Here is a 23,646-nt window from a genome sequence, read left to right as displayed (position 1 = left end):
AGGTTTTATGAATTTGAATTAAGTAAAGTATTTTGGAATTTTTGAGAATCCACATTTGATTCACACAATACGAATATACTAAAGCACAGTAGGTTTAAAATATCTCCTTTTTATTAAACAGTTCAAATTTTTGTGAGGAGTAAAGGGCTTGGTAGAGTATTTGCTGGACTTTGTAGATATGTTTGTAATCTGTTTCATGATCCTGAAGTTTCAGGATGAACAACTGATGAATAAAAAAAATTTGAATTGCTCCAATTTTGACAGTTTTGGCTCACCCCTGCGTAACTCTTTTTGTTCCTTTTAATTTACCCGAAAATGCTTTATAGTAAATTTGATCAAAAAATAAAAACAAAGGAGGTAAACAATAAAAATATTTAATAAAACACTTTTATAATAGTATGTCACTACGCCGATTTTAAAGTATACAACGAAACAATAAAATGTACAAAAAAATCTGAATATATAAACAACACATACAGATTAACATACGAGGGCCGTTCAAAAATTACGCGGACTGGGCTATTATTTACTCTTAAAGACGTCATATAGTTATGAAATTTCACAGAAATATGTATCTTAAAGATTCCAATAAATTTTGAGCAAAAATTTTGTATTTTAAAAACTTTTTACTAAAATTATCGGAATGTTGATATCGCTGATGGAGAGGTACGGAGCAAGACAAAAAATTTAAAGCAAAAGCATGCGGAATCCAAAATTTAACTCATTTATTTTCTATAATTCGCAACATTTTTCGACAATTTTCTCAAATATATCTTTAAATTGTTCTATTATTATGTATTTAGATTTCTGACGTGATATTTGAAGTATTGAAAGAAATATAGTGATTTTTCTCTGATGCGATTCCCGTGAAAACGACTGTGAAAATGACGTCTCCTGAATGGACGGCGCACCACACTTTTGTTAAATTATGTATAATGCTCGAGATATCGCCAACATAAATCCAAAATATGCATAATAAAACATGTAGTAAACTAGGGTATTCGTGACATTCGTCCACAAATAGCAATTTGATATTTTAGACTGTTAGACCTCTGTAAAAAGGCTATACGTGAGGACGGGAAGAAGATTTTTGACGAAAACTTTATCCGGACTGTAAAGAAATGATCACTAATATTACAATATATCTCATAAATACCTGAAGTTTTTGGTTTTATAACAAAAATGAATATTCTTTACTTGTTTAATCGATTTATAAGCTTGACAAGAAATGGTGTTTGGATGTTGAGTAGATAAGGTAAATCTAACTGCACAGGTACTCTTGGGAAAATTTTGAGAAAATGAGAGATCAATCACATACTTTTTATAATGCCTGTGACGTCGAAGATTTTGCTGCTCCGTGACTTAATGATATGTCCTGAAAAATCACTCAAAATTGATACCAATTTACAACATTTTTATGTGAAATTTTGAAGACCATATAAGTAAAGATTCTTTTATATTATGTGTGACATTTTGCCCGATTATGTTGTCAAATATTTTTTCTGTGCAACAAGTCCGCGTAATTTTTGAACGGCCCTCGTATATGTGTATTGCATTATGACATGATGAATTTATGACTTTGCTAACCTGAGGAAAGATAATATATGTATATACATGGATTTCAGAGACATTGATTTTTATTTCAATTGGATTTCCAATGCATCACATTCTTTTTTGACTTCTTACAATCAACAACCGGTATATATCACTCTCTACCATCGGCTCATACATTCACTGAGAGAGGAACGAACGACAACTCTGCATGGGAGATTGGGTATATATAGACTTGAAAATCATGGCACTAAATATAATTGGCTGTTCTTTTTTTTTAAGAAAGCGCATTTGATTATATATCACTAGATCACTGTCTGGGACAATAAAAATGTAAGCTCTTTCTGTTTTGAAAAGTAGAATTCGTTTAATACATGTAATTGGAAACTTAAGCAATCACCTCCTGAAAACAAATGTTCATTTTGACTGTAAGCAGATTCCTTCTAAGAAGCTTTGAAAGCTTATAATTTCGTGCATTCTGGCTCCCCCTTATAATAACCCCGATTGTCAAACCCGTGACCCACAGAATCGTATGCCGGAGGTTTGTCCACGTCTACGGTTTTGTCTATTTCTAGGATTTGCTGTTCTTCCGGTTCCCTGTATTTATAAAAGTACGCCACAATGATGAAGACTATTGTATTGGCTGCCATAAGTCCAGCCAACATGAAAAATAAATACTCTGTTTTTCCATCGTTCATTTCCTCAGGAAACCAGGCATCTTAAAAAGAACGAAATTCAAGCCATCATTAATTATGTAGAATTTAAGTAATTCTGCAAAGAACACACACAAATGGCTCAAAAGAGACATAAAAATTATCAGGTTCCAGCAAGATAATCATCATAAAATAAAAATTCATTTAAGCTAACAGGCATTAAACCGAGATAATGATTTAAGAGACAGAATAATTTTGTAGGTACAGGGACATTTCTAATTAGATTTGCACCATTAATGTTTGTATAGATAAAAAAAAAGACAGTTACCGTTACCGAGTCCAAATTGCAAACGTAACGTTCAAATGCAGTGGTTTCCAAATATTACTCTCTATATGAAAATCTTCAAATAGTTTTTCCATACAAAATTCTTCCCTTGCCATTTATTTCCTATAATTATGTTTCCAATTAAGACTTCTGAGACCGTGTGATTACTGTTTTTATAACAGGACCCACCTGGTGGCTTAGTTCCTGATGCCTCCTTCACTATCTCCAGAATGGCCTCAGAGACGTAGTTCCCTAATCCAGACATCATTAAAAATAAACCCATAACCAGACCCTGCATAAATGAGGGTGCTTGAGAGTATGCAAATTCCAGACCTGAAATAAAAGAGAATGGTATAAGCGACGAACATTTTTTATTTATTATTACTGTATACAGGGAAATTTTTGCCCCGTTTTATTTTCGCCCCTTTCGCCCTACCCTCATTTGGGCGAATTTAAAACGGGGCGAGTTCAAAGAATACAGTAATATTTCGTTAACAATAACTATGACTGGGCGAATTTAAAACGGGGCAAAATTGTTCGCAAGTGTGAAAGGGCGAAAATAAGACGGGACGAAAATAACCCTGTATACAGTATTATTTTCTTTTCGAGAAACATTTTTAAAATCTTTAAGCAGGATGCATAAGATAAACTATTTCTAAAAATAAAAACTTAATCTAATGAAACATGGAAGTAACGAACAGTATTCAAATTCTTAAGTCCATTTAAATTGGGAGCAGAGCAGTCATGGACCTCTAAAACATCAGAAGTGGGATCAGGTCCTTTTTAAAAAAAAAACTGTTGGCTCCATTGTCAAATTATGTATTACATCATTGTATCGTTTCATTTTCAAAAAAGAACTTAAGCCATCCACCATCATCTCTACTAGTCTTAGTTAATTGATTTAATCTGAACAAGTCTTGTGATATTTGAGATTTCCATCGATTCAGAATTGTTTAAACATTTGTTCATCTTACCAGAAACACTGGCAAAAACCTCACTAGCTCCTACAAGAGCGAATTCCGGAACTTGGGCGAATATGGAAATTTGAGAAGCATTGAAAGTATCTGATGCCAGTTTTTGTTGAATATATCCATTATTTTCAATATCTTTCTTGCGATAGATTTCCAAAATCCCAGCCACGAGAACTGAAAGTGCCGATAAGATGAAACCAAAGGCTACAACATAAAACAAAAAATAGAATAGAAACAATTAGAATCGTCATGCTTTTGTTGAAAAAGAACGTTTGTTGCAACATTCAGATGTTCCATACGTAATTTTCGGACTGTTTGAATTAGACATTTCAATTAAGGAATCACTGTCTAGTTTTGAGAAGTATGCCAGGGCATCAACAATAGTGGGAAACATGGGATAATTTGCATAACGGGCAAAGCCCATTATGCTAAAATTATCCCATGTTTCCCACTATTGTTGATGTCCCTGGCATACTCTCAAATAGATAGTGATTCCTTATATTTCCATTTCATTGTGAAATAAAATTGTAGACTTAGACATTAAGAATGTAGACTAATCAATTTAAATTACACGAGGACTTCCATGCCAATTTCAATAGTCCTCGCACACTGACGTCAAACACAACGGCAGCCGCACGAGATTTACATGCATATTTGGCCTCCTTAGCGTCAGACACAGAGACAGATGCGCAGGAGATTTGCATGCGTATTAGGCCTCCTTAGCTGCTGACCTATCGACCTGCCTAATTTACATTCCGGCAGAATTATCAGGAAATCAACTCCGCTTACTTTCAAAGGGTTATTATAGAGAAAAGGTTTAGAAATGGAAAATATTAAAACATATCAGTTTAATCCACAGAAACTTTACTTCCCATTTTGCTTCTATGATTGTCGAACCAACAGCCAAGCTTTCGTGTGCTTACTGAAGGCAAGATTGACCTTGGGTCTCTGACGATGTCCTTTTCAAGGCAGTCAAGGTCATTTGATATCATTAATTTTACAATATTATGATATCTGACTGTTTTTATGCACAGTAACAATAAGCTTGGTATGGAGTGAAATTCTTAACTTTTTAATTTGTATTTCATTTTTATAATGATTTGTAGACAAACTTAAACATTTAAATTTTCTATGCAGGAGTTCTACAAAATTGTATCTAAATTCCAGAATCCTATTTTACAGTGAAAATTGAACTGACCTATTCTTTGTAGATGTGTAGGACTCCTGTTGTGTCTGGCCAAAAATGGATAAATGATTCTATCCATGATAGGGATAAGAATGAGGATGATGATGGTATTGAACACATTCAGCACAGCTATAGGCATTGTCACTCTGCCTATTTTGGCGTCCATTCGTTCACCTTGCAGGAAAAATGTCGACTGCATCTACAAAAAAATGTTCACAATTTCAGATAAGTATTTCATATTAGTATTTTTTTTTTAAATTGTCAAATGTACAAACCTAAAATTTTACATGTAGTTTATACGCCATGAAATAAATGGTGATAATGAATAGTATTCAACCTTAAAAGTCAATTCAAACAACACAAATCAGGAGCCAAATAAACACGGGCCTCTAAAACATCACAGGTGGGATCAGGTGTCATGGAGGAGTAAGCATCCCCTGTCGACTGACCAGTCACATTCACCGTGTGTCCATTGTCATAAAATCATAGCTTCATAAAATTAAACTGAATATTCTTAATAAACTAACCTGAGAATAAATAGCCCAGTACAAGATAATTAATAGAAACACGGGGATAATTCGAAGAACAGCAACCACCCCATCCACAAATTCATCTTTGTACTTTCCTCCACTGGTGTTTCGGGCTTTGTCAAAGTTTCTGCAGCCTGCCGCACAACAAACACCCAAAGAATCGACGATTATACTACCTACAAAACAAGAAGGTTATATAAATATATTATTGCTAATCTTCCTACAGATAAAGCACTACTTATGTAATAATCTGCCTTCAGAAAACGAAGCCTACCTAACATAACCTGATTATGGATAATAAAGAATATCTATGTTAAAATCTGCCTACAGAACAAAAATGTTACCAAAGTTAAAATCTGTCTACAGAACAAAAAGGTTACCTATGTTAAAATCTGTCTACAGAACAAAAAGGTTACCTATGTTAAAATCTGTCTACAGAACAAAATGGTTTCGAATCCAATGGGATCTACTTACAGACCACAATGGTTACTTTTGCAACTGCAATTTGCTTACACTTAACAATACTTGTATGTTACATGCAGAACTATACGGACCACTTTCATAGTCGAAATTTGGTCTGTGTTTGAACTAATGAGTACATGTATTTGGAATTTCCTTTCAAGAACTGTTTATTTTCCATCTTTCTACAGAAAGTATGTTTTTTTTTCATTTCAGATACTACTGTTTTTAGTTCCTTCGATCTGTAGATAATGGTACAAATGTTAAAAATTGCATTCAATTAAATGTCGTTTAGAATTGAACTGATTTTCCATTCTACATACCTCCGGGTGGTCGTTGTTTGTATTTGGATTTCACTGCAACAAAAATGACGAGCGCTAGTATCATTGAAATAAATGGGATGAGATAGCCCAAGCTGAAACTGATGTTTTGTTGTACATAAGCCACACCCAGGAACGCCACGAAAGACCCAGCGTTTATAAACCAGTAAAACCTAACAAAACAAAATCATTTTAACAGATATGCTGAAAAAGAAAGTGTTGACAGTTCTAAAGAGGGTTTAACAAGCAATTAAAATCGTAATACCAGTTGAAAAATGACTGGACTGCTTCTGGTCCCAGATCTTCTACTTGTTGAGCACCAAATGGACCAACATTTGCTTTTATGCCTCCTGTGCCTATGGCAACAAATACTAGTCCCATAAAATAATAAACTCTCCGCATTTCCTAAAGCAAAACAAAAAGAACTTTACGAAAATCTTGTCAAAATTAAATTACTATGTGCAACGATCGTATAAGAGCAATGCCATCTATTTTCAAGAAAGATAAATTTTATTTTTCTACAGTTTTTTGTAATTTCAATTAGAAAGAACATTTAATTTATCTTTTTTGGCAATTTCCAGTTTATGAAATTTAAAATATCAAATATTAATATTTGCAGAAGGTACCGTAGATAAGTCGTAACTAGAGCCGTCACCGTCACTTCCAAACCAATTTTCATAATTCATTGCTGAGGCCGGAAGGAGGAACAACCCTGAAATACAGTGCCGTTTATTGCAAATTTCAGAAAACCAAATACCAAATATTCAGATAACTGACTGACAAAAAAGTATTGCATTTTTTAAATCGAATGTTTTTTTTTAATCGAATAACAAGGGATTTCGGTTCAAAAAGAGGTACCTAAGACGTATATAAGTCCAGATCCTAAGATTGTATTGTATTTTCCCGCCAAAGTGTCAGCGATGTAACCACCAATCACGGGGATGATAAACACAGTCCCTGCAAGCAAAGTATATACATGTATGCTTTTCAAATGTTTAAGTACTCGTTCTTTAGCTTCCGTTCTTCATTGCATAAATTATTTCACACACAACGCGTGAAAATATGTAATACTCTGTTAAATTAATTGTGATTTTATTTAAATTGTAAGAATGAAACATATGGAGATAACGAACTGTATTCAAGATCAAAAGTCCGTTAAACAATACAAAAAAGGAGCAGAGCAAACACGGGCCTCCAAACACATCAGAGGTGGCATATAAATATCTACAAAACAGCAAAAGCGCTCACAGTTTCCAAGAATGTCATCTTTCCTAGTTTTCATGCAGGCTTTTCCTTGTGAGCAATGCGAAAAGCGTATTACTTTTTCATAAAAAAGTTTTACTTTCAGTCTTTGCAGATTTTGTTATCGAAGAAGAAAGTAACTGACATAACTCGCTTCTTTCATCTTTAAAACCCGTAAAGTTAAATGACCGAAGCGGCGATCCTAAATGCCCAGTAAAGCCCGTGTCACACTGTCACGATTTATAGCTACAATTCATTACGAATTAAAAAATCGCAGCAAATCGGGATTTCTCGCAGAAGTACTCGTAGGATATCTTCCTAACTTGGCGATTGTTTTGAGCATGTTCAAAACAATCGTGGACACAGCACGATTTGTAATTATTCGTAGACAATTTTAGCATCTGCACTGCACTTACTCATATTCGTAGTAAATCTTCAAAGTTCGTGCGACATTCGCGGAACTTCGTGGTACTCTCGACACTACGAGAGTCCTACGAGTTACCTCGAGTGTCCTTCGAGTTTGTGCGAGTGTCTCTCGAGTTACTGCGAGTGTTCTTCGAATTGATAAGAACATAGTACGACACACACATTGATGTGTGTACGGAAACTGTGCGATTGAACTACGAGTTAATACGATGTAGGCAGACGGTTTCTGATGTTAACACTGTTGAAATCAAAATACTGCCTAAAATAAAAGGAAAGAAGCTAAGAAAAGTAAAATAAATTGAAAATACAATTGTGTAACAGAAACTATAAACACCGTGTACAATAAAAACTTGAAGAAATTGAACATAATCAAAAGTTCCACAGTGTAGTTTTTACCATGATCAAATAACATAACTATGATGTTAAATGATTTCAGACAAATCTCCCATTACTCTATATATGCATTCCAGTACATGTATATTCGTAAGAAATCGCCAGTAGTCGTGGAAATATCGTGTATGTAACGTGGTATATCGTACATGTAGTCCTTCGTACGAGTATCGTATGTAACCGCGTTTAATCCTTCGTAATCGTAGAAATATCGTAACCAGTTCGTAACGCAGTCGCCTCAGTTCGTACTTAAATCGTACAAACCTCGTGTCGCACAGACATCGCAGACACACAATTCTAGCAGCAAAATATTCCACACGCTGTACAAAAATCGCAAGACAAACCTGGCGATGAAAAGCGATTTTCAACTTTTATTAATTCGTGGGTAATCGTAGCATAAATCGTGACAGTGTGACACGGCCTTGAGGCAAATATTCTACATTAACCAGTATGTCGAAGATCACACTTTATAAGGGAGACAATACCACGAGTTGTGGTAATCTTAATACTCATATACGCGAAAATGATATTCGGGAGCACATCGTCTCGCATAAATACGCGGAAATAAATTTCTCGCGATTAAAAGTTGATTTACAGCAGTATATAAGAGGACCTTTCAGAATAACTGACCAGTAAATCGAAGACTCACTGAGGCAGCCGTGGTAGTCTCAAGTTCTAAAACCGAGGTGCAAAATAAGACCATATTTGCAGTAACACTGTAATATGTTAGTCTTTCACAAAGTTCCGTGAACAAAATAGCCATAGCCAATAGCAGGTGTTTCCCCCTCCAGATGGAGGGCGGGGAAGTTTTGTCACCCCCTTCCCAGCCATCCGCTGATAACAGAATTGTTTTTTCTTCATCCCGAGCTGCCATTTCACTGGAGTATAGGTCACATGAGATGTATTTTTCATTAATGTACTCGAGTTGATAAGTGTATGTACCGGGGATACCCCCTTGTTTAGATTATTTCAACGCCATTATCCATAATAAACCCACGTTATCTTTTGTTTGATTAAAGTTTATATCACCGATATTAATAGTATGATTGTATTTAGAAATATGACAATTTTTTAGGATAAAACGGAGGAAAGTGGACATCATGTTCTAAGAAAAGAGAGAGTCTACAATTATGTTTGTAATAATGTTGTCTTTTGTATCCGATCAAAACTTTTTTAATGTGTTGTGCGAGGTTTACTTAGTAGGATTGTGATAACATTATTCACTTCTATTACTAGGAGTACAGAGGAATCTTGTATCGAATCTAAGGTCAGTGGTTCATTTCTGCAAAACTGCATTTTAAAAATATAGAGGCAAACAATAAAAACGGTAGGAAGAACATTTTTCTTTTGAAGTGCCATTTTCTATTACCGTTTACAAACTTTTATTTAATGTTTTTAATTATTTTTTTTTGGGGGGGGGGGTGTATCCGACCCAGACAAATGAACAACCGAAGACCTGTTTTGCTATATAACTAATTTCGCAAAAATCCCAAAATGCAAGTAAAAGTTCGATCGTTTACTGTTGCTTGAAATTGAAGATAACATACAGTTATTCTTAATATAAAAAAATATGAGCATGTATGGGATCAGGTGACAAAAAAGTGTAAGAACCTGCTGTCGACTGGTCACACCCACATATGCTCGTTGCTTTGATTGCGTAAAAAGTGACAAAAACAAAGTGTGGAAATAAAGGCCGTGTATAGATTCCGTCAACATTCGTTTTAACAAAGATTTTTTTTAACAAACAAAGTCATTGTATTGACCAAAAAATTCCAAAATGTTAACTTAAAACAATATTGTTGTAGATGTCATCAACTTATTTGTCCATATCTTGCAAGTTTTTGAAAAGTTTTCATACGTAGAACATGCTTTTACTTCCCTTGCAGTAGTGCTCACAGTGCGTTTAAACTGGACTAGTGATCACAGCAAGTATCACCTCCGATTCATTATAAACGCGTTTCCTAATTTCATTTGAATCTTTATATTAAGAGAAAAATTCCAAAGGGTAACAAAGATATTTGCTAATTAGCTAGACAATGGGATGCAAATATATATATTTCCTGATTTTACATTGCTTATTTTGATTTTTTTTAGTTCCGGTACAAATTTATTTAAAACAACAAAGAAAGCACTGTTGACTTCTCTTTCCAAGCTTTTCCTTTTATAGATTTAGCCTTACCCGAGAACACCAAGCTGACGGTGGCGGCTTGTGTACTTTCCAGTTCCAAAACATCGGTACAGAAAAGGACAACATTGGCAGTCACGCTGTAGTATGTCAAACGTTCACACAACTCACACATCAGTATACAGCCCACCACTAACAGTTGTTGACCAGACATAGGCCGCTTTAGCCCCAGCGTTTTCTTCTCCTCCATTTTGAGCCCGATGTTTACACCCTTCTTCAGTAAAGGCTCTGATTCGTCTGTGTCTAAACTTGCCATATCAAGGGACCCTGTACCTAGTCGATGGAGGTATTTTGCCTGATAAGAAAACATTATTTATTTGAATTTTCTCTGAGACTTGCATATAGGTAAAGCTTGCATGGTGTTAAGGTAAAATTAAAATGTCTTTGTAGATAAGGTTCTATTGCTGCCTTTAAGGTTGCGGGTGTGACTTTCTTTGCAAAGAATAAAATTTCAGTGTATTAATTAAGATTAGCATTAGTTTTTTCCTCTGTTTCGACTATTTCTACCAAGTTTTGGTGAATTTTGATAATCATTTAGAAATAACTTTCCTATTTGACAATTGGCGGGGTTGTCAAAAAGTGCAAAATTTTATTTTTTGCCTTTGATATTGTGTATATGAATCCTTATCTAATCAGTATATATGTGTACTCGTATTCATGTATAAGTTTGATTTTCACGGGATGTAACACGATTTAATTTTTTTCCTGTCCTTCTTGTGTAGTGATTTGATGTTACCTTTCAGTTATGATTATGATACAAAGTGATGGTAGTTCACACTTTGTCAAGTGAATGTGAAAACGAAACTGTACAGACCGTCAAATGAGAGATTTTGAAATCATTGAAAGCTCTGCAAAAATAATACATGTATACTATTTACTCTTCATTTTGAGGTTTGAATTTGCAAAGTTGGTTAAGTTTTATCCCTCAATAATTTTTGTTATTTGACGAAGCAATTAAGAAAGAGATTAAAACAGTTTACTTTTCATTTTTTCGATAAATGCTAATTATGCCCCCCGTAATCGAAGATTCGGTGGTATTTAGTTTTTGTCCTATCCGTCCGTGAGTGATTGATTGATTGTATATTGTTAAACGTCCCTCTCAAGCATTTTTCATTCATATGGAGACGCCATCACTTGCCAGTGGAATGCTGCAGATTCTATCCTATACTCGGCACTCAGGGAAATTAAACAGAGAGGGATCTTTTTCGTGCCAGCACCTACTGCGACACGGGACTCTACGTCCTAGCTGCATATCTGTAGCGTTATGGTTTTATATATTTGTCTTTGACCATAACGCTACAGATCCCGTAATTCAACAAAGGTGCAATTTACGGCGCAATTTTTTTGCGCACTTTTGGGGATAATTTCTCCACTTTCCAGCATCGGTCAATTAACAACCTTTCACTCACTAATTCTAGGCATATTATTTATCTAATCTGTATATTTAATCCATCTACCTACCCATAATAATCGTCTCTACAAGTGATAAACTGGCTTGATTAAAATTATATGTTAGATTGCTGAAAATTCACTTCAAGCGAGTTTATTAAATTGCCATCGTCGGAAACCCACAGGTGATCTCGTCTTTACTTATCACCCGTGGGCCAACTCGCCGAAAAATCGTCGTATGTAATTAAATATGCATGGATCATTTGATTGGCCGCATTACAGAGTCGCGATGCGCAACAACGAATCACAGTTGACGTTACGTATGCAAGTTCGGCATTGCCAAAAACATGAAAAACTCATTCCGTAGTTAACACAGCTGATAAATCCACTCACCGATGCATTTTGCAGTTAGAAAGAGGTACTCCTTCATAATATCTGACGGATATTAATGTCAGTGAACTGTACGAATTGATTTTCAATGTTTTAAATCAAACTTCGCACGTTTTAACGAGCGTCAAAATATTTACCATAAATAGCAAAGTAATAAACGTATTTTTCAAAATTGAAGAGTTCCAACTTTCTGATTGGTTGACTAAAAACAACAAATTAGCATATTTTACGGCGATATTTCGGCGAGTTGACCCACGGGTGATAAGTAAAGACGAGATCACCCGTGATAAGTAAAGACGAGATCACCCGTGTGTTTCCGACGATGTTAAATTGCCTTTAGAGACATCATTCAATGGTTGGGAGGTGGATAAAATATAATTATTGGCTACAGAATGTGTATAGAATTATAAGGAGTGAAAGGTAGTTGATTGACCAATGCTAGAAATTGAAGAAATTATCCCCAAAATTGCGCAAAAAATATTGCGCCGTAAACTGCACCTTTTTTGCATTACGGGATCTGTAGCGTTATGGTTAAAGACAAATATATAAAACCATAACGCTACAGATCTGCAGCTATCTACGTCCCACAATGGGATTCGAACCCATGAAGTAAGAATCAACTCCTTACTTAGCAACTCTTGAGCAGATGCTCTAACTACTTCGCCACCCGTCCGTCAGTTTGTCTGTTAAAAAATTAACCTTCCCCATAACATTTTACTGAGTGGAGCTATGTCTTTCATATTTCACAGGTGTATTCTTTTGACAAGACCTGTCTATGGACACCTTCAAATCTAACTTTTTGACCTTTACCTTCGAGTTGACCTACTTTTACAAAAAATACCAAATTTTAACCTTAGCCATTGCTTTTGAACAGCTGGTGCCATGACTTTTATAATTCACATACATGTGGATTTATTTTGACAAGACCTTTTAATTCGTAGTAATATTTCTACCCATTGGCCTTGATTAGAGTTTGACACACTTTGTAAACGAAATTTAATCTTGGCTATAGCTTTTGAATAGTTAGTACTAGGAGTTTCATATAACACAGGTGTAATCCTTGTAAAAATTCCTTCCTCTTGGTACAAGCCTTCCTCTTGAAACAAACAATTTTGACCTTGACCTTGGATTTTATCTTGCATTTAAGAAAGCTTAACCCCTAGTCAAAAGCGCCATACGGGGGTATCAATGTTCACAAACACATTTTGTTTTTCAAAATGTTAATGTTATTGCTCAAAATGTCATACGTTGTTGATCTGCTCTTGCGGGTGTTTGTATATTTCTCCTGAGATGTGGCCCTGCTAATCTTCATGAAAAGATTTGTTTTTTATCTCATCACATTCTCTTTTTAGTCACCCGCGTTGCGTAATGGTTAGAGCGTCTGATCTAGGGTCGCTGAGTAAAGAGTTGATCCTTACGTATCGGATTCGAACCCCACTGTGAGACTAGAGACCAGTCCTTAAGATAAGACTGTATAATTTAACATTTATTGTTAACATTGTAATATGTATTTATAAATGGGTCATATGGAAAACAAGAAATAAAATTAAATTTGAGAATTTGAAAATAAGTGACTTCAGTATTAAAAATGCATTCAAAAATGAAATGAAATCGATTTTTTTACTATTACAATCACATGATTTGACAAATTTCAAAGAGAAAATAAATCATTTGTTTCAAAATTCTTTGTGATTCTAATACTAGTTACAGTGTTATTGGCAGTATCTGCTGCCGTGATAAACTATATACATGTACATGTATTCATGTATTCACATTTTTTAATCCACTATAAGGCACATTAGTTTTTTGCTATGTTATTTTTCATGTAACTGGAAACTTTATGTTTAAAATATGTTCAAGATGAATAAGTCAAAAGATCATCAAATGAAAATGTAATGCCAGATTCAAACTATGTATGTGAGGAAAATAATATTCATATCTTTGTAAAATTCATTCATTCTGATGTTTTTTATAATCTAAATTTATTAATTTGCTTTGAGATATTTATGTATATGTATGAAAATAGATTTTTAGAATAATTATATATTTTGTATAATGGTGTTAAGACTTTATATTTTATCATATATAAAAATGGTGCTTTCAATTTGCACAGAGATATTTATGTAAATGTATGAAAGTGAAGCGTCAATAATTATATATTATTATAATGTAAAAAATCCTGTGTTTAAATATGTTCAAGATATATTATATAAATGAAAATGTAATGCCATTCAAACTATGTATGTGAGGAAAATAATATTCATACCTTTGTAAAATTCATTCATTCTGATGTTTTTTATAATCTGATTTTATTATCACAAAACTGTCACATATTGTACATTTTATAAGCTGAATAAATGATTTGAGGGTGACCTGACCCTAAATACTAGTTACAGTGAGATTGATATAGACTTCTTTCTTTTTTTTTCCACACAATCTCCACTGTAACAAGGGTCATGCTCTATTGGTGTTAAACGTATAATTTGTTATATAGAAAAATGTTGCTAATTTGCTTTAAGATATTTATGTATATGTATGAAAATGAAGCTTCAATAATTATATATTAGTATAATGGTGTTAAACGTATACTTTGTTATCATATATAAAAATGGCAAGTGGTGGCATTTATTTAAATGTATGAAAAAAAAGCGTCAATAATTATATAACAACAGTTAAACAAAACATTTTCTATTATAAAAATAGATTTCTAGTGTGACATTATCCAAACCTTGGCTTCGAATTCAGAATTAATATAAATTTGAACCCTGTAAAAGGTAACATTTTATTTATGAACTTCATATTCTTACTTATTGATATCTAGTCTAATGGTCAATTAACCTTCTACGAAGTTTCATTTTAAACATGGTATTTTCTTAATTCATCTTATTTTTTGTTATTTTTGGATACTATACAAACACTTGTATATATACAATGTATCATTAATAGCTGAGTAATGTAAAATATTTCCTAGTTAAATATGATTATGAATGAATAACATGCATGTTCCTAACATAAGATATTACTCGTGAAGCTAATTAATTAATTGTTTCAAGTAATTAGAATGCTAGAAATCAAATGATATACATGTACATTAAGTCATTTTCAAAAAATTGACATTTTTGAACGGCATATTTTAGCAAAATGAAAGTGGTTTAACACAAGGCATATTGTTTTTACGACTTTATTTGAATAATACAGTATTCAACTACAAAAATCCACCTTATTGTAGTAAAGAAAAAATGCATTTCAGATTTCTTTTAAATAATATTGCCATTCCTGTTATTTTAATTAAAAAAAGCTGTAAAATTCTGTATTTCAAATTTTCTTCAAATAATCTTTCGTATCTTGTTTAAAAAGATATAAAAAAAAAGTATATAGTACATCGCACTTTAACCACCTTAGAAAATTATTGAAATAAAACATGACCTGCTTTCCATAGAATTTAAATTAATCAGTACAGGTTTAAAAGGGTTATATAAATGTTACATTTAATGTAACATACTTTGTATATTCAAATGTCACAAATAATTGAAATATATCAGTTAATCATAAATACTTAAAAAGACCCTAAATTCTACCTGAAATATTACCTGTTGTCCTAAGAATAAAACAGCAATGTTCTAGATAGTGGTGTTTTTATCTGCAGCCCTCTCCTGGCAGCTGGTGAATAAGAAATGTCATCTCAATCAGTCTCCATCATGTGTTCACTATTTCCTTGATTTATCATAATTTTCAATTGTTAAATCTGTAATAATCTATCAATCAAAGTATAAGAATGTGTTTGTATCCCTCGAGACATATTAAGTCATATGATCTTTCACCTAAAAATATCCACGGGTCATCGCGGAACATTTAAACCGAGGTCGTTTTTCGGAATATCTGCATGTGTGGATAACATATTATTTCCTTAAAACTCATGAACAATAGGATAGCTATGCGTTTATCTGTGCTATTTCCGCAAATATAAATTACTCTGAAACCTTACTGGATACTACAAACTAATAACACGTGAAATTCATATAATATATAATTTTGCAAGTGAATAATAGCTTTAAATGCAAGGGCGTAGCAACAGGGGGGGGGGGGGGGCTGGCCCCCCACTTTTTTCCCAACATTACCTTAACTATAGGAAATGTTCATTGGAAGTATGGTTGGCCCCCCACTTTTTTCCCCAACATTACCTTAACTATAGGAAATGTTCACTGGAAGTATGGTTGACCCCCCACTTTTTACCATAGTATAGTGATATGAAGGAATTGTAGGAAAATGTACGAAAAAAATTGGAATTGAAAGTAAGTCGGCTTTGAAAAAGTTGTCAACTTTTCCAGGTGAGTAAAAAAAAATTCTCTGGCTAGCCCCCCACTTTCAAAAACGATGCTACGCCCCTGAAATGTACATGAAATATACAAAAAACGGAACAAATTTCGATATTTTTACCGCATTGAATATACAGGTATATATACATACGAAAATAGAACAGCAAAATGTACAACAAAATACTAGCAACAAGATTTTCAATATTTAAGTGTATGTATTTGATAGCTATAATCTCATCAATGTACTAAATCTCCTAGACATAAGAATTTCTAATAATACATAAGTTTCATTTACCTACACAAAGACAATCATTTAATAGTAGGCGATTCACATCTTTCAAGTTCATTTTCTAAGGATGAAACTCTTCAAAATTATGTTAAGTTTGTATTGAGTTTGACCTCCCAGTCAATAAAACTGACTTCGTTCTGTATTGAATAACTAAATTCCATTAGTGAATATCTAAATTTCATCAAACTCTCTAACTACAAAGACACATGCAGGTTCCAGCAGACCTAGCTTCCAAGCCCCTACATTTGCTTCGCACAAAAATATTAAATACCGAAAAGGAGAAACTTCAGACAGCTGTGCTTCACTATATTAAAAAGTAAGTTATGTAAATCAAATGATTTTTTAAACTGTATACATTTACATGATTTAGAAACTTTAGAATTACAGAATTTTTACAAGTTAAGCAATATCAAAAAGCCTGAAACAATCAGTTCCGTAGATAAATGATAGATCTGGCTTTTTTATATCATAGACAACTGTTTCTTCCAGAAAGGTAAACTCAGAAACTTTTCTATCTTGCCATTAGTTTTTACAAAATTAAGAAAAATTAATTTAATCTGATTCAAAATACATGTAATCTGAGGTTGATATTTAAAAGAACTTTTTGTGCGGTGGGTTTTGATAGACACTAATTTGTGTTCCTTTATCAAACGACCTGTTTCATATTCTTCTATGAAGCAAAACTTGTTCAAAATGAGAAGGAGGGAAAAATGTGGTCATCAACTCCACATTAAGATATGTCCACGAAGATTTAAACAATGACCTTGTCAGCAAATACAATTATATATCATTAAGTCAAATGCTGACTGACCTTTTCATACTAATTATTAGGCCATTATATGTAACTGTACACACCAAATTGTTGACAATTTTTTCTGTTTTTTTTTTTCAATCATGACAAGGAGCACATGGCAGATGTGACCGGTCAGCACGGGATGCTTACTCCAACATATGGCACATGATCCCACCTCTGATATTTTGGAGGTCTGTGTTTGCTCTGCTCCTATTTTGTATTATCTAATGGACATTTGAGCTTGAATACTGTTAGTTATCTCCATATACCGGTATTACATTCAAAATGGGAAGAAAAATCATACTTTTGTCATCAACTCCACATTCAGATATTGTGACGAAGATTTATGTACATCAACATAAGTCTCGGAATATCCCAGTTAAATTGAAACGAAAGAGTCCGCTACATCTGTATTATACGAGGGGTGATCAAAAAGTTCGCAAACTAATTCTCTATCTACCTAACTACAGTTCTGACAAGAATGAAATAGTTGTCACAAATATAGCCCTAAACATGTGCTTTATGCAGTTTGAGTCATGTTGAAATCAATGTGCGTCATAATTATGACGTCATGATGTTAAAATGACGTCAATATAGAGGCGACTGTGACGAAAATGAGTCAATGGTACTTGAACAAAGAACTATAATAAAATTTTATGTAAAACTAGGTAAATCCTTTACGGAAATATACGATGATTTACATAAAGTTTATGGGGAATGTGGGCTTTCAAAAGGTACAATAAGTAAGTGGATGAAACGTTTTGTTGAGGGAAGGGAGACGGTGAAAGATGATGATAGATCTGGGTGCCCGCTGAACGTAAGTACCGAGATAAACGTGTCTGAGGTTGAACAATATGTAATGAAAGATCGAAGAGTTACGATTAGGGAAATAGATAATGATTTTGGCATGTCTTATGGAACATTCTCGCCTCCTTCTGCCAGAGCAAATGAGGGTGAGAGTGAATGCGTGCCGGTCCTACGTTAGTAGATATGAAAGAACAAAATTATTTCATGAATAGAATTATCCCATGTGATGAAACTTGGGTAAATTTCTATGAGCCAGAAAGCAAACAACAAAAGTTCAATTTGGAAGCATCCTTCCTCGCCAACACCAATAAAAACACGCGTAACCAAGTCAGCAGGGAAGGTTATGCTCATAGTTTTCTGTGACATCAACGGTATAATTCTAAATCACATGGTACCACCCAAAACGTCAGTTACTTGGGACTACTATGCACGGGTTATCAAATCAGATTTGATGAGAGCAGTAAAGAGAAAGCGCCCAGATCTGATAAGATCTAGATCTGGATTCATTCAGCACCATGATAACGCACCTAGCCATAAAAGTCGGGTTGTGATGGACACCATGGAAACATTGGGTATAGAAAACCTAATTCATCCCCCCACAGCCCAGATTTGGCAATTTGTGACTTCTGGCTATTTCCAGTTTTGAAAGATAACCTACGGGGAGAAAAATATGAATCCCAGGAAGATCTTGGTACTGCTGTGAACACGGTGCTAAGGGTCATGTCACGTGATGGCTTGGATCACGTGTTTTGCGCATGGGCAGACCGATGGGAAAAGTGCATAAAATCTAGAGGGGCCTACTTTGAAAAAGAATAAACTCAAAATCTAACTTTGAAAAATATTTTAAAAGTTATTCAATTAGTTTGCGAACTTTTTGATCACCCCTCGTATTTGGATAATATGCCAATAGCCAACTTTCAACTAAACTGTATGACACAAAAGATCTCCTCAACTTTTCATCTATTCAGTAAAAGGTACAATGACCTAACAATTAAATTTGAATGTATGAAAGACCTTTATCAACATTCGATTTAACGACGTACTCGTATTTGTAAGCGTAGTCATTTTATCGAATTTGCGTAATGTTTACCCCATGTGAGATTACCATTATGACAGTAGTCTGCATCTTTTGTAGTTGCTCCTACAAAAAACATGTTCTTGTGTATCGAATCAGCTGAGAGACGTACGCCACATGTGCAAGGGAGAATGATATACTAGTATTGTAATATACAAACTAGAGGTACTGTGAGCAATGAGCTCACTAAATAATACCCCGCCTCCCATATGAATATAATGGCAGTGTCCATGTTTTGCTCTGGAAAATCCAAAATATGTGTCAGATCAAAAAGGAAAATAGGAGGTGCACAATGGCAATATGTAATAAAGATTCTGTGAAAGTTTCATTAAATTTCCTTCATTGGTATGAAGTTGTGAATAAGAGATGGGTACCCCAATACGTAACAGACGTACGTCTGTCCGTCCGTCTGTAACGCTTTGGGGTACCCATCTCTTATCCGCAACTCCTCTCATACCACTGAATGAAATTTGATGAAACTTTCACAGAATCTTTATTACATATTGCCATTGTGCCCACGGAGATGGGATCAGGTGCCATGGAGGAGTGAGCATCCCTTGCCGACCGGTCACACCCGCCGTGTGCTCGTTGTCATGATCAGGAAATTACATATTGCCATTGTGCACCTCCTATTTTACTTTTTGATCCGACACATATTTTGGGTTTCCCGACCACAGCAAAACATGGACTTTGTCATCAGTTATAACCATATGGGAGGCGGGGGTTATCCTTTAGTAAGCTCATTGCTCACAGTATCTCTAGTTTAAATTGTTTATTGTTCTCTACATAAAACTAGAGGTACTGTGAGCAATGAGCTCACTAAATGATACCCCCGCTTCCCATAATGTCTATGTGTTGCTATATATTGTTTTATGGTAATGTGTAAACAGGAATAACTCGTCCTATCAAATGTTATCCAGAAGCTTCTATATGTGACGTCATAGGTAAAATGGCAATGTCCATGTTTTACTATGGGAAACCTTAAATACATGTCAAATAAAAAAGTAAAATAGGAGGTGCACAATGACAATATGTAATAAAGATTCTGTGAAAGTTTCATTAAATTTCACTCAGTAGTATAAGAGGAGTTGCAGATAAGAGATAAAGCGTAACAGACGGACGGAAATCCCGATTACTATATACCCTCCCACTTTTCAAGTGTGGGTATAAAAAGTTTTTGATAAATCTACAAATTCAACCACCAATGAAGAGATGCAGAACGGCTTCCAGTTAATAACTAACCAAAGTCCTTTCATTTATTTCTCAATATTTGAAATTTGAAAAAAAAAAATCCAGTGTCACAGTGATAACAGTTTTCGGTCAAGAATTTTTGGGGTTTTTTTGTGGAATCGCTCATTAAAGTATATTTATGATAAATTCAAGCATACACTGTGCATGTAAATAAATAACTCTTCATGATATTAAACGAGTAGATTAGGGGTCCGTGTTTTTGTGGGTTCGGGTTGTTATACCCCCAGCTTGAAAAGTGGGAGGGTATATAGAAATCGGGATTTCCGTCCGTCCGTCTTTTACGCTTTATCTCTTATCCGCAACTCCTCTTATACTACTGAGTAGTAGTATTTTTTTCAGTCCCATTGAGTTCGAGATGACAAATTTAAGTTTGACTGTATTTTGTCCAAGTTCAAACTGAGGAATTACTTGAGATGTAGGTATGATCATGATGATATGACCATGGTATATCTTCTTCTTTGAAGCTTTGAATTATTCTGAGTTAATTTAAGAAACTTGCGTCCATGAAATAGACAAACCAATAAAATGAACTACGGTAGCTGCAGTGTTACAACGCACTTTGAAAAATTACGCACTTTGAAAATTTTTTTCAAAGTGCGTTAAATTTGGGACCAAGCTATAACGCACTTTGAAAAAAAATATTTTTTTTCATAGTGCGTTGATATCGACCATATTGACGCACTTTGAAAAAAAAATGTAGATTGATCAATATTCTTACAAATAATTGGAATGATAGATGACAGATCCTGGATGGATGATTTTTTTATGATGAAGTCACTTCAGGACCTGAGAAGTTGACGTTTTAAATATTTGAGGTTTTGATAAAATAAAAGGGAAAGGGGTCTTGAAAAAAATAGTGACGATTGTTTAAGATCACTAATTCGTTTCTTTCTTTTCTTTAAATTCTAGTCTTTGATAAGTATAAGCTGTAAAGGGGACACCAACAGTGGACAGCTTAAAGCAACTTAGCATTTATCATAATAGAAAGGGGGCAATTTGATTGTTCAAAAAAATGAAAATTCTTTCTCTCTCATATGTTTTACTACTGTACTTCAATATTTCTAGTTTTCACTTGTATTAATTAACTCATTTAATATTGAAAGTTTTCAACCTTATACTAGTTAGTTAAATACATAATTATATAAATATTTTGAGTATAGCATAGACATCGAGACCGGGCAATAGGCCAGGGGAGGAGGGGCTTAGCCCCCCACTTATTCTGGAAAGATATATACATCGTATAAGCATTGAAAATGCAGCATACCCTTTTTGCGTCTATTGCTCCCCTCCCCCGTTTGTTACCAACACCTATGTATTCAAAAGATAAAGATTTGGATTGAGCTAGGATCTTATACCTGTCTTCTCCTTTTTTCGACGGGAGTTTATCAATTCATAAGTTTTTGAAAAATAAATAAATAAAACTTTCCATTACAAAAATATGATTTTTTTTTTTCAAAGTGCGTTAAGTGTCTCCATGGTAAAACATAATGATGAAGACTCTTAACGCACTTTGAAAAATTTTCTCAAAGTGCGTTGAGTTGGTCCCAAATTTAACGCACTTTGAAAAAAATTTTCAAAGTGCGTTGATTTTGTCCCAATTTTAACGCACTTTGATAAATTTTTTCAAAGTGCGTAATTTTTTCAAAGTGCGTTGCCACACTGCAGTAATAAGCTAAAAAAATACAGTTTTTATGTGGGCAATAAACATACAGTTTATTTCAATGGGTGGTACTGTAGCTCTCCGGTCTATCAATATATTTTTTCGGAGAGCTACAGATCTACAGCTATAAATGAACAAAATACAATTTTACACATTTTATTATATGATTATGTATGAATAACATGCATGTATCTAACATAAGATATTACTCGTGACGCTGATTAATTAATTGTTTCAAGTAATTAGAATGCTAGAAATCAACTGATATATATGTACAATAAGTCATTTTCAAAAAATTCACATTTTTGAACGGCTTATTTTAGAAAAATGAAAGTGGTTTAACACAAGGCATATGGTTTTTACGACTTTATTTGAATAATACTTATACAGTATTACACTACACAAATCTACATTGTAGAAAAGAAAAAAAAACATGTATTTCTTTTAAATAATATTGCCATTCCTGTTATTTTTATTAAAAAAGCTGTAAATTTCTGTATTTCAACATTTTCTTCAAATAATCTTTCGTATCTTGTATATAGTACATCGCATTTTAACCACCTTAGAAAATTATCGAAATAAAACATGATCTGCTTTCCATAGAATTTAAATTAATCTGTACAGGTATAAAAGGGTTACATAAATTTGATTATACCTTTTATGTAACATACTATGTATATTAAAATGTCACAAATAATTAAAATATATTAAATACTTAAGAAGACCCTAAATTCTACCTGAAATATTACCTGTTGTCCTAAGAATAATACAGCAATGTTCTAGATACTGGTGTTTTTATCTGCATCCCTCTCCTGGCAGCTGGTGAATAAGAAATGTCATCTCAATCAGTCTCCATCATGTGTTCACTATTTCCTTGATTTATCATAATTTTCAATTGTTAAATCTGTAATAATCTATCAATCAAAGTATAAGAATGTGTTTGTATCCCTCGAGACATATTAAGTCATATGATCTTTCACCTAAAAATATCCACGGGTCATCGCGGAACATTTAAACCGAGGTCGTTTTTCGGAATATCTGCATGTGTGGATAACATATTATTTCCTTAAAACTCATGAACAATAGGATAGCTATGCGTTTATCTGTGCTATTTCCGCAAATATAAATTACTCTGAAACCTTACTGGATACTACAAACTAATAACACGTGAAATTCATATAATATATAATTTTGCAAGTGAATAATAGCTTTAAATGCAAGGGCGTAGCAACAGGGGGGGGGGGGGGGGGGGGGGCTGGCCCCCCACTTTTTTCCCAACATTACCTTAACTATAGGAAATGTTCATTGGAAGTATGGTTGGCCCCCCCACTTTTTCCCCCAACATTACCTTAACTATAGGAAATGTTCACTGGAAGTATGGTTGACCCCCCACTTTTTACCATAGTATAGTGATATGAAGGAATTGTAGGAAAATGTA

General features: G+C 33.9%; 1 protein-coding gene across 6 annotated transcripts; it reads right to left on the bottom strand.

Annotated features, from left to right (window-relative positions):
• Positions 1 to 1,551: 1,551 nt before the first annotated feature.
• Positions 1,552 to 23,202, bottom strand: LOC134241964 (solute carrier family 15 member 4-like). Of its 6 annotated transcripts, none has more exons than XM_062723979.1 (12): positions 22,958 to 23,202; positions 10,233 to 10,533; positions 6,854 to 6,952; positions 6,622 to 6,707; positions 6,261 to 6,400; positions 5,999 to 6,168; positions 5,214 to 5,392; positions 4,699 to 4,885; positions 3,504 to 3,704; positions 2,719 to 2,862; positions 1,787 to 2,269; positions 1,556 to 1,710 (listed from the first exon to the last, which is right to left on the bottom strand). In XM_062723979.1, exons 2-11 carry the CDS (start codon positions 10,492 to 10,494, stop codon positions 2,013 to 2,015), a joined length of 1,725 nt encoding a protein of 574 aa, XP_062579963.1. In that variant the 5' UTR covers positions 10,495 to 10,533; positions 22,958 to 23,202; the 3' UTR covers positions 1,556 to 1,710; positions 1,787 to 2,012. The 6 variants fall into 6 exon arrangements, with proteins under 6 accessions (XP_062579966.1, XP_062579963.1, XP_062579964.1 ...); XM_062723980.1 differs by lacking the exon at positions 22,958 to 23,202 and adding an exon at positions 15,596 to 15,844; XM_062723976.1 differs by lacking the exon at positions 22,958 to 23,202 and adding an exon at positions 15,608 to 15,844.
• Between the last annotated feature and the right edge of the window lie 444 nt (positions 23,203 to 23,646).

Source organism: Saccostrea cucullata, unplaced genomic scaffold (genome assembly GCF_032062105.1).
Source record: "Saccostrea cucullata isolate Sc308-1 unplaced genomic scaffold, CSIRO_AGI_Scuc_v1 ctg438, whole genome shotgun sequence".
Classification (NCBI taxonomy): domain Eukaryota; kingdom Metazoa; phylum Mollusca; class Bivalvia; order Ostreida; family Ostreidae; genus Saccostrea; species Saccostrea cuccullata.
This window is presented reverse-complemented; position numbering and strand designations above follow the sequence as displayed.